A 12,825-nucleotide genomic window follows, 5' to 3' on the forward strand; every position below is an offset into this window, starting at 1 on the left:
CTAGTGTGATCCTAGACCCTTTGGCTTGCTGTGGATAGTGCTATGGCAAAGGCCAATATGAAGTATAGTTAATGTGTGTGTGATAATGATTCTATGAGCATCTTTGGAGATTTTACTAGCAATGACCTTTTAGAGTTATTCAAATCTGAGAAACATGCTAGAATTTTTGTACACATGCTGAAATGTTTAGAGCATAGGAATCATGAGATTTATAATAGCTTGTGTGAGTCAAATTCCTTAATTGCAAAATATAAGAGAAGGAATAGACATTTGTGTGATAAAATTGATGGTTTAAAAAGAAAGCTTCACTCATCTATAAATGAAGTAAAGGAAGATGAGTCTTGTTTTAATGGTCAAGAATGTTTATCTCATGCTTGTCTTTTTGTCCATGAAAGTTTTTAATTCATGTTTGTCGTATCTTGACAGTGGGTGTTCAAGGCACATGACAGGAGATAAAACACTCTTCAAAAGTCTTAAGGAGAAGGAGGATGATTGTGTGACATTTGGAGATGGTAGTCACTCACAAGCTCTTAGAAAGGGAACTGTTGATATTCCAGGGATTCCTTTATTGACCGATGTTCTTTACATTAAAGGGTTGAAAGTGAAATTGCTGAGTATCACCCAAATATGTGATGAAGAATTTCTAGTTCAATTCTCAAAGAAAGGGTGTCTAATTCTCAGTGAAGAAGGTGTACAAGTCTTGAAGGGACTTAGGACCATCGATAATTACTATGGTGTTATTCCTAAGCCAAATATATCATGCCAGAGTGCAAGAGTAAATCTTTTGGAGTTATGGCATCAACGTTTTGGACATGCAAATTACAAGCAAGTGGCAAAAAGTCTTAAAGCTTGAAGCTATGATTGGTTTGCTGAAGTTTGGAAAGATTAAGAAAAACGTTTGTGGTCCATGTCAATTGGGAAAGCAAACTAAATCAACCCATCCTAAAGTAAATGTAGTTGCTACATCTCGTCCTTTGGAGTTGCTTCATGTGGATCTAATGGGTCCAACGAGAACGGAAAGCATGGGTGGAAAAAGATACATCATGGTTATGGTTGATGATTTCTCAAGGTACTCTTGGGTGGAATTCCTTAGGGAGAAGTCGAAGGCATGCAACAAGATGGAAAGATTATGCAAGAGGCTCCAAAATGAAAAGGGAGGGAGTCCCCATAGTTAAAATCAGGAGTGATCATAGGAAGGAGTTTAAGAATGCAAAATTTGAAGCGTTTTGCAATGAGCATGGTATCAAAAAGGAATTCTTAGCCCCAAAAACTCCACAACAGAATGGGGTGGTTGAAAGCAAGAACCGGGTGATCTAAGAGATGGCGAGAGTAATGCTTCTCAACAAAAACATTCCACATAAATTTTGGGCTGAAGCGGTGAACACATCTTGCCACATTGGGAATAGGATTTTCTTCCGAGCAGAAACAAAGAAGACATCATATGAGATTTGGAAGGAAAAGAAGGTAAAATATTTCTGAGTATATGGAAGCAAATGCTACATTCTCAATGATAGGGAGAATCTTGGGAAGTTTGATGCCAAGAGTGACGAAGGGATCTTCCTAAGATACTCTGCAAATAGCCAAGCATATAGAGTGTACAATAAGCGCACAAAGACGGTGATGGAATCAATAAATGTGGTCATAGACGACACCATTCCAGAAAAAGGATGTTGGTGAGGATGGCGAAATACCAAGCCTTAAGAAGAATGAGGGTGATGGTAACATGTCTCAAAGTGATGATGGTGAGAAAGAATCTCCAAAAAAGGAGTCTACACCTACTACATCAAGAAGGGAGACTAGATCAACGCAAGGATCTTCAAGTCCACTCACCCGTCTGGAAGTTCAACCTCCAATTTATCGGGATGAGGAACCCTCCACTTCCAAGAAACCATCGTCAAGAGTAACACTAAATCACCCCAAAAGCAACATAATTGGTGATTTAGATGAAGGACTCTATTTGAGAAGAGGACCGAGCTATTGTGTGAATCATGTGACGTATAATTGCTATCTTGCTCAATTTGAACCCAAGAAATTGGAAGAAGCTTTGAAAGATGAAAATTGGGTAAAATCCCTGCACCAAGAGTTGCATCAATTTGTTAAAAATGATGTATGGGTGTTGGTACCGAGGCCCAAGGATACACATGTAATCAGCACCAAGTGGGTCTTTAAGAACAAGATCGATGAAGATGGTGAAGTTGTTCGAAACAAGTCCAGATTGGTGGCTCAATGATATATTCAAGTTGAGGGCGTAGACTTTGATGAGTCATTTGCTCTGGTAGCAAGACTAGAGTCAATCCGAATTCTTCTCTCCATAGCATGTATTATGAACTTCAAGCTATACCAAATGGATATGAAAAATGCCTTCTTGAACAAACTTTTGAACAAAGAAGTGTTTCTTCAGCAACCAAAGGGGTTCCAAGACCCTCATTTTCCAGACCATGTGCTAAGATTGAAGAAAGCATTATATGGGTTAAAGCAAGCACTAAGAGCATGGTATGATCGTCTCACCTCATATCTTTTAGATCATGGTTTCAAGAGAGGTCAAACCGATCAAACACTCTTTGTAAAACTAGATGAGAAATCTTTCCTTGTTGCTCAAGTATACGTGGATGACATTGTATTTGGATTGACAATTGATCACCTTGCTCAAGAATTTTCGGAGGAAATGAAGAAGGAATTTGAGATGAGCATGGTGAGGGAGCTAAACTTCTTCTTAGGCCTTCAAGTGAAACAATAGAAAGATGGGATATTCATATCTCAAGAGAAGTATGCCAAAAATATCGTAAAGAGATTCAATTTAGACTCCAAGAAGCATGCATCCACTCCAATGAGTTCCTCGGGAAAACTGAGCTCCGATCTAGCTGGTGTGGAAGTAGATCCAACACTCTATAGGAGCATGATTGGCAATCTCCTTTACCTTACTGTGAGTAGGCCGGACATAGCCTTTAGTGTCGGGGAATGTGCACATTTTCAGGCAGCTCCGAAAGAGTCCCATTTGACAGCAGTCAAAAGAATCATCTGCTATGTCAATGGTACATCCAACTATGGGATTTGGTACTCAAGAGATTCAAATAACTGCCTAGCCGGATACTCAAATGCTGATTGGGCTAGGTGTGTCGATGATAGGAAGAGCACCTTGGGAGGTTGCTTCTATCTCAAAAATAATTTGGCGTCTTGGATGAGCAAGAAACAAATTTCAGTGTCTCTATCAACAGCTGAAGCAGAATACATTGCAACAGGGAGTTGTTGTCCTCAACTATTGTGGATGAAGAAACTCCTTCACGATTATGGAATCTCTCAAGACAGCATGTGCATCTTTTGTGACAACACTAGTGCCATCAATCTATCCAAAAACCCGATTCAACATTCAAAGTCTAAACATATCGAAATTCGATATCATTTCATTCGAGACTTGGTGGAGGAGAAAATTATGTGGCTGGAGTTTATCAACATTGGTGTCGGTATCATCCCTTGACTTATATCCTTTATGTGACCTACTGCTGTTTATTGATGCATCATTGCTATATAGGTCTCACATGTGGATGTTTCTTTTCCAAGTTGTTTTTGTACTTGTTGTTTTTTTGTTGATCTTAATTTACTTGTTCTATTTTTGAGTGTGTTGAAAAATTCAAAAACCCATAAGAAGTGAAAAATCTCAAAAAGTTTGATCGCTTGTGTTGTGTATATCACATGAGAGTTTGACTTAGTACCTCCGTACTAATGGCGTAGTGCATTTACGAGCTTAGCTTGTTATGTATGCACATTTTCTAAGTGTGAGCGACATCTATAAATCTACGTTTGATTGTTGTAAATATATCTTCAAGCTTGTCATGAATGATTGGTCAATAGACTTCCTTGATCTTGATACATGAGTAGACTTGTGCCTATATATTGCCTCACACATTTTTTTTTCTTTTTCAAGAGCTCTACAAATGTCAATCTTGAAAAGAGATTTTGAGTTGAAAAAGTCATCGCATATACTAGTATTTGACTAGGAAAAAAGAAAAGCGATTTATATTAAAATGTACGGTACCAAAGCCAAAGGCTCAATTGTCAAAGTTTATCTCAAAATGTTTATGGTATCACTTCTCAAATATTTGAGTTGTTTTGATCAAAAGTATGAAAAATGGAAGCCAAATGAAAAGCTTTCAATAAAGTGTAATCACATTAGTGAGGGGTCATATATGTTTATTTCTACAAGTGAGATAGGTCACTTGACTTCGCACTAGTCGTGTATGACTTAATTGAATTGATCATTGAAGCTTCATACTAGACTATAGACTAGTTCATACTTGATCCACACACACAACACATAAGTCTAATATTCAATGAATGCTTATTCCATTTGTATGATTGTACGTGTTCAAATGTGATGTGTATACTCAATTTCTTGTCGATCAAACCCAAAAAGAATTTTGAGTATTTTATATTTTTTTGAAAGTGTTTTTATGCTCTTCCCGTGAAAATGAGGATTGTAAAAATTGGAAAACATTGAATTTCAAACAGAAACTTTCGCGATTGTCTCGCGAGGAAAATTTACCTGTGAAATAGTTTACATGCTTCAGTGGCATTTTCATGAGTAATTTTGCGAGAAGCTTACCAGCGAAAATCGTGTGTTTTCAGTTTCAAAAGGCAAACAATGACAATCTTTCAAACATACCTCTTTTGCCTCCTCCAAGCCTCTCTCAACCCTAAACTCTTATTCTCTCAAAAACCCAACAAAATCTCAAGTCCAATCACTTCTAAGACTTCACTAATGTATGTTTCAACTTTCTTTTATCTTTGATTCCTTGGTTTAAGACTTAGATTCTAAGATTTCTTGGGTTGGGTATATTTTTGAAAAGGTTGGGAAAACTTTAAATTTTTGCAAAATCTTTTGATTTTCTTGATTGGGTTGTGTCCCATTCTGTTTGGTTGTGTTTGTGTTAGCCCCAAGTGGCATTTTAACATGTATTTAAGCAAGTTTTTCACATGTTCATGCATTGTTTTACATGTTAGCGGTGTATATGCATACTAGGTGCTTGATAAAATGCCCAAATGGCATTTTATTGTTGTTTTTGGACTCTGATGAGTACCAAACTGTGGGGGATTACCATGATTATGCATGTTTATCATGTTTTGATCTTTGGTTGTGTGTTTTACACACTTTGACCCAAGTGTACTTAGTCATGCCTTGATCATGCATCACATATGCACACCACATGCACACTTGATGCATACACTTGATCACTTGACATGTTTTTGCATTTCACTCATGCTAGATAGGTTTTGTTACATGTTTAGCTCTTAAAACATTGTCTTGTGGTATTAGATTTTATATTTTTATGTTCTTTTTAGGACCGGTTGTTCGATTTATGGACTAACTTGGTACTAATCAAGTTTGTGTTCTTGTTTTGTTTTTGTCCTTGTATCTTTGTTGTGTGGTTGTTCTTTTTGCAAATGTATTGTCGTTCCTCTTGCGGTAAAGGACAAGTGATTGACCTCACGTCATCTCCTGTGTCAAAGAGGAACCGACATTCATCCGATGACATCGAAATCGAGAGATTCAAGACTCTCTTGGATTCTCAAACTTTCTCCAGCATCTTTGCGAATGCACCTACTGTGGTGGAGAGAATTGTGCAGTTTGACACCTTGGGCTCCACGTTTATTCCTAAGATTTTTATGGATAAAGATTGGGCAAATCTGTTCGGAAACTTTGAGGACCCCATTGATGAGTTGGTCAAGGAGTTCTACTCGAATGCTAGGTTCATAAGAGCTGAACTGAAGTGTTGGGTTCAAAGAAAGGATTTCATCATTAATCTGGACTATCTTGCTAAGATTCTTCACATCAATCATCCGGCACATGTGGACATTTCACCATATGATGACAGACTTCCTCCAGTGAAAGAGATTCTTGACATTCTAGGAGTGGATCTTGAGGTCTCCGCCAAAGGCATGTCAATTGGGACTGCAAAGTTTGGACCAGAATTGAAGCCTCTCACATTGATCATGTTTTCCAACCTATATCCACTGACCAACACTAGATTCATCAATCTTGGAAGAGCACAATTTTTGTGTGATCTCATCAAAGGAGCTTAAATTGACATTTGTGCTCACATTTTCCAAACTATAGGGAAAACGACAGGACGATCGGTGGCAAGGATGTGTCTTCCTTTCTGCAGTCTTATCATGAAGATCTTGGTACTCAAAGGTGTTCGTCCACCAAAAGATGGAACTCCACTACTCCGTCCATGCCCAATATCCCTAGTGTCTCTCCAAAGGAGCAAAAGTCACTCTTCTGCTAAAAAGGGAAAGCAAAGTCCCTCTAAAACACCAAAGAGTGATTCTTCACCACATGCCACTCCTTCCGATCATCGCTTAGCTGCTCCCACTACCCCTAGGCATCTAGAGACTGTAGTTCCTCACACTACTGAGCCACAGTCTACTAACACTCAGCCGGGACCATCTAGTTCTCATTCCAATCGGTTAACTACCTTGGTTGAGGGTTTGCATGAGCGTATTTTTGGCCTTGCTAGTCTCCTATACTCCACCAACAACCAGGTTCAAATTCGTCTCACAACCGTTGAGACACAATTGGATGGGATTCAACGCAAGCTAGAGGATAGCTTTTAGCTATTTGTGCCAAAAAGGGGGAAAGCAACTCACTGTATAGTTTTGACTACAACATACACTACAACAAAATGTATTTTTAGCAATGAAAATTAGTGAGGAAATATTTTTCACTACTAAAAATACAGATTTAGAGACAAAATATAGATTTCGTCGCTAATAATTAAAAAAATTATAACATTTAGTGACAAAAAGTAATTTTCTTCACTATTGTTGATCTGAAAAATGGGCGCCAGTGGGGAAAATGTTGGCGCGAACTTAATTAATCTATAGCAACGAAATATTTCATCGCTAAAAGTTGAAATTTTTAGTGACGAAATATTTCGTCGCTGTAGGTGTTGCTGTGAATATTATTAGTGATGAAAATCGTTTCTTCGCTATTAGGAAGAATTAGTGACGGAAAATAATCGTCACTAAAAATGATCATGGTTTTTCATTTGCCAGTTTTGGTGACGAAATCACAATTCGTCGCTAAAAGTATGCTATAGCGACAAAATTTGAAGTTCATCACTAAAAATTGTAACAATATTTGGCTTCTTTAGCAACAAAATTAAAATTCGTCGCTAAAAGTGTTATAGCAATGAAATTAAAAGTCGTCACTAAAAATGTAACAAAATCTAGCACCATTTGCAACAAAACCAGAATTCGTCGCTAAAAGTTGGAAATAGCGACGAAAAAATTTAGTCACTGGAAATGTTCCTATTTATAAACCCAGATTAGATTTTTAAAACCCTAGCTCTCTAAAATTTTTCCATCTCTCTCTCTCTCTCCTCAATAACTTGAATCCAACAAGTATGATCTTCCATGAGTTTTGGCTACCCAAAATATGATTTTAAGTTGAGCTTTCCATTGACCCACTTCCTTAATTATTTTGTTTATGGCTCAATTCTCATGTGGGGTTGATCCAATGGTTGTGGATAACACTTTGGTAGTGTTAACTACGATTTTTGGGGGTGGTTTTGAGGTGTGGGTATGTGATAGTTGGTATTTGGGAATTTAGTTTATTTGAGGAAGGAGGAGCTGACTTTTGTGTGTTTTATGATGATTTTTCTGTTTTGAGTTGAGTTGTTGGAATGATTTTTGTCATGTGTAAGAAGTTGATGAAATGTTAACTATTACTTACCGTAGTGGTTTGAGAATTTCCTTGTGCATGCGAAGTGTTTGGTATATTGCCTTTATGAGTTTTGGGGTTGGATTGCTTGAATTTTTTTCATAATAATTGTTATATGAGGTTATGGGTTATAATCCTAGTTGTTAATTTGAGCTAACATATGTAGCTTTAAGGTTAATAAAGTCTCAAAGCTTTTGGCATAGTGTTAAAAATTTTAGTATTTTTCTTTTGAGTCAGATCCACTGCGTGATTTTTAATAAATCATAAAAAAATTATTTTGAGTTGTGTTTTTTATGGTACATACTACACAAGAAAGGAAGTGTGCATATTGAAAGGGGGAGTTTTGTGGGCTCAAATGGAGGAAGCTTATCTATAGTCACACATTCACTTTTGGATAGTCTAACCATTGTTTGGCTAGTCTAGTTTACTTTTTAAAAGTTTTTATAACTTATGGATATTTACATTGTTTTCTTTTAAAGCTTTAAAGTACTTTAGTTTAAATTTCAGTTTATCTTTAGTACTATTTGTGTATCTGGGTTTTTATAACCTCTTTGATGCTTATTGATTTCTATTGATTTTAGCTTTAGTTTCTTTAATGCATCATGCTTGTTGGACATGCAATTAATTTTAGCATTGCTCTTAATTGCATTGCATGTCCGGATGATCATTTACTAGATAAATATTCATTGTAGTCATTTTTAATGACTATTCATGTTTGATCAAGTTACACTTCATAGATTATATCTTGCTTATTACCTTAATCGCATTTTACTTGCTTCGATCCGCACTTTGTGTTCTACTTGTCATGAGCTTAATGAAAGTTGTGTTTATGTGCGAGTGTTTCAGGATATAGGTGTATACGATGCAAGTGCTTCACAACTTCTAGAATTAGGTGTGAGTGAGTTTTGCCAATGTTCCCAAACTCACGTTTAAGTCTAGAGTCTGTTTAGGGTTTTTATCACCGAATAGTCAAAGGGGGAGATTGTGTTATTTACAACTATTTTGTGTTGGTTTTAATTTCGTGCCAAATTTGATTGTAATTTTATTCAATCATTTTTCCCTGTATTTATGTGGGATTTTAATTGTAAAGGTTGTGTGTGAAAGAGTGTAAAGACTCAAGCTTAAAACGAAGAACAAGTAGATTTAGCGAGAAACTCGCGAGAAGCTAACCCGTGAAGTAGCCATGTGTAGAGCACATGACTAGAATGCGAAGAGTCTGATAGCCTGGAGTTTTCGCAAGTGTCTCGCAGGTAAGGCATTCTCGCGAAATACTTGCGAAACATTCTGTTTGGCTATTTTTGTCAAGTCTGTTTTACCGATTCTTTACCCACACTATATATACCTTCATTACCCACATATTGTAAGGAGTGCTTTTCAGAGAGAAAACCCTAGCATACACACATGAGAGTTAGAGATTGTTATACCCACAATCATCTACACATTTCCTTATGGTTTTCCTCTACTCGTACCTCTCCATATCCAAATCATTGAAAGGTTGATAGCCCAAACACTTACCACACCCAATCTGAGTGTCAAGTGAGGTTTTGGTGCTACTGGGAAGCATTGGAAGAAGCCAATTGTTGGCGAATGCAATCATACTAAATTGTGGGATCCGAGAAAGCTAGAGAAGACAAGGTTCCGAGAAGCCAATTGGTAGCAGGAGCTTGTAGGGCTCAAGTACACGGGGTAGACTAGACTTGGAGGGTCTTTTGTTATTTATGTACTCCAGCTTATTCTCTAGTGGATCGATTTACCGCTTGGAGGGCGGCAAAGAGGTTTTTCACCAAGTTCTTAGGTTTATTCTTCGATAACACATCTTAGTGTTATCTTGTGTTTGCATCCTTCTTCCTTACTCTTTAAACTTTTCTTTTATTATTAATATTGGATGAATATGGCTTAGATAGTTTGATCGGTTGTTTGCACGCATTTACTCTTATTCCACACTTGGTTTAAGTTAGGAGTAAAAGCAACCGAGCTGTAATTTTTATTAGGGGTCTAAACAAGCTCTTTTATTTATACACAAATCCAAGCTTTCAGTAGTCACTGATCCTAATTGGCTACCTCACCCCTCATGCTTAATCGGTGTGGTCCCTCCTTCCATGCGTGTCTGTGAGCTAATTGATGAGTCCATAGGACAGTGGGATAGAGCGAAACTCTCTGCTTTATTTCCCCCCAGTAAAGACAAGAAATTCTGGCTAGACCACTTAATTGAACTACCTAGGACCAACTTGTATGGATGGACAGTGTGGAACAATCTTCGACTAGGACTGATGGACCAATCTTGAAAATAATTTGGTCTATAAATGTACCTCCCAAGGTTCACACCATCATCTGGGGGTCTTGCTCCAATATCCTCACTACATGAGACAACTTGAATAAAAGGAAAATGAAGATTGAGCCGCAATGCGAGATATGTAGCCAAGAACCTGAAATTACCGGCCACCTTCTGTGGGAGTGCCCACTTGCTTAGAATGTATGGGCTCTAGCTCACTACAAAAATGCTCGAATACAAAACAAGACTTTTCCTTTTTCAACACCTGGTTGCAAAACTGGATTTGAAGGATATCGAACGATGGGTGGTGATAAGCTGGGCCATTTGGAATGCTCGGAATAAGTTCTACTTTGAGAGGACACAAACTCAAATGAAGATGATCTTGGATGGAGCCATGAGTTTCTTGGATGAATACCAGAAGTTGATGGCTGATCAACGACACTCATAAGTCCTTGTATTGTTTTGGATTTCACTTGTGGTCCCTTGCTAGGCTGGGCTTTGCCCGAGTCCTTTTACTTTACTTCTGTAATACTTTTGTTTTTCTTCAATTTAATAAAATCGTATGTTTTATCTCAACAATATATACACACACACACACACACACACATAGAGAGAGAGAGAGAGAGAGAGAGAGAGCTCTGCCAGACAAACACATTGTTTGTATAAAAGTCCAATCGGCAATTAGTTTGTTGAGTATGCCAGCCCAGTTTCCAGTTATAATCTAAGACTTGTACCTGGTCCAAATTTTGAACTCGCTTAGAAGAACCAATTGCCTTTGTTGGTGGAGCAGCCTTTACAAGAGCTGAATAATAGACCTTTTCAACCCCTTTTTTGGAGTAATCTTTAACAGGTTCTTCAACTTCATCAATGTAAGCTACCCTAACAGATGGGTGCCTGACAGAAGGAAAGGAGGACTAGTAATAGTTTCTTAGAGAAACAATTATAAGACAAGAATTGAATTTGAGATATATACCTTGTTATTAGATTTAGAATGTCTTTGGCACAAGGATCACCAGACCTTTTGTGGATGCCATACATATGGCATGACACCACATATGTGAATTTCAAATCCGCTATTGCTTGACATTGTGCCCTTAATGACCTTTCACTCTTTGAGTTTTCCTCACCATCTAATTCAGCAGCCTTGTAGCCTTTCATTAGATCTGAGTAAAAGCACATTTAGAGAAAAAAGTTCGCGTACTATGCTAGAGATGTTGAAATTACAAGTTTCCAACCAAGTTTCTCTAATCACCTTCATCGTTTGCCATATCCAGAAAAGCCTGAAGTTCCAAAGCTTTCCGGTAATACATCATGCCTCGCACTTAATGATTGAGAACTAGGTTACACTCATTATTAAATAAAGGCAAAAGAATGCATCCTCAAGTCGGAGAGAGAGAAAGAGCTTATACTAGTTCTGGCCAATGTCTGGGTTCTATACGATGCCCATAAACGGAGTTCATCTTCAAGTTCAGTTCCTTTGAGTTCTTCTTGATCACTACACTTGATCCGCTCTAGGAAGTTATTCCATTCATCTATAGTAAATGACCATTTTATGAGGGAGCATGTCAGTTTTGCCAACAGAAATGACAGTTAAAGAGGAAATAAGTAGTTCAAAAGAAGGAAGAGAACCTGGAAACATCTTTTGCAAATAATAAAGTATGGTAACTCCATCTCCAATTGGCTCTTCTAGATCATTTGTGGAAAAAAGAACTTCCTCACTATAGTAACTAGTTAAGGAACTAAAAGAAATAACAAATATATCAGATACTACGTGTTGCCGTTGTGCAATAACAAATGCTCTAGTATCACTTTGTGTGACAATGGCCCGCCTAGGATTTGAACAAATAACAATACAGGCAAATAAAGAACAATAATCACACAAAATAAAGACAAGAATTTACATGGTTAAGAAAATTGCCTACCTTAACAAGAGAAAGTTCAAATCCACTATATTCAACAAAGATTACGATTCTCAATATATCTTTCAAAGCTCTCACGCATGGGTACCCTTTCAACCTAAAATAACTATCAAACTAATTTTCCTCAAAATGTTTTTTACTCTCAAAATAACTCTTTTTTGAAGTGATTTCTCCTCAATCAGGAAAAATCTTTTTACAAGGGTCTTTTCTTCTTTCAGAAGAACTATTCTTCGAAGATCCTATTCCTCTTATATGGGGAAGGACCCTTGGCCAAAGCCATAAATCTTTTACAGTTTTGAATTCTATTCCTTGGCGTACAAAAAATACCAGTTACTTCTTTGACAAGGAATGCATTACTTCATTCACAAAGGATAGACTTTCCTTCCACATTAATAAAACACCAAAAAAGTAACTGAATCAACTTTCTTTCCACCCTAAGAAAAGCCAAATACACAATTAAGTTCAAATAAGATTTTGAAACAATTTTTAGTAGTTGCAATTAATACATATTGTGAAGGATATACTTACTTTATTACATATAAATACAGATATATAATTTGCATATCAAATTATTTTAAACAAAGAGGAAATGGTGAAACTTGCATTCAGATCTTGGCTTAAAGTAAGATTTGATCCTGACTCGAAAACCCAAGGGGCAGCAAAAGTTTTAGTGCAATATATGCAATACTCATGCATATAAGGAACATAAATTTATATCTCTGGTCAGAAAAGATTAAAGCTAGAGAGCTTACGAGAAGGAAATCATATTTTGAACTTTGGGTGCAATAGGCATGTCCATAAACAATGAATTGGAGAAGAAAGAAATACGCCTTCTAGCTTCCAAGTTGGATGGCACATCCATAGCAGACTCCCTTATGGTAAGCAACAGATGAAGCCTTTTAATCTGTATGCAA

At 37.1% G+C, this 12,825-nt stretch overlaps 1 protein-coding gene across 1 annotated transcript in view; it reads right to left on the minus strand.

Moving 5' to 3' along the window:
• Nucleotides 1-12,825, minus strand: part of LOC112031950 (callose synthase 2) — a 105,012-nt gene that overhangs the window by 29,847 nt on the left and 62,340 nt on the right. Inside the window, 6 exon segments of the mRNA XM_065761438.1 lie at nucleotides 10,727-10,886; nucleotides 10,966-11,155; nucleotides 11,245-11,313; nucleotides 11,402-11,524; nucleotides 11,622-11,731; nucleotides 12,664-12,815. Coding sequence (XP_065617510.1) covers nucleotides 10,727-10,886; nucleotides 10,966-11,155; nucleotides 11,245-11,313; nucleotides 11,402-11,524; nucleotides 11,622-11,731; nucleotides 12,664-12,815 — 804 coding nt within the window.

This window comes from Quercus suber, unplaced genomic scaffold, assembly GCF_002906115.3.
Source record: "Quercus suber isolate HL8 unplaced genomic scaffold, Cork oak 2.0 scaffold_412, whole genome shotgun sequence".
Classification (NCBI taxonomy): Eukaryota; Viridiplantae; Streptophyta; class Magnoliopsida; order Fagales; family Fagaceae; genus Quercus; species Quercus suber.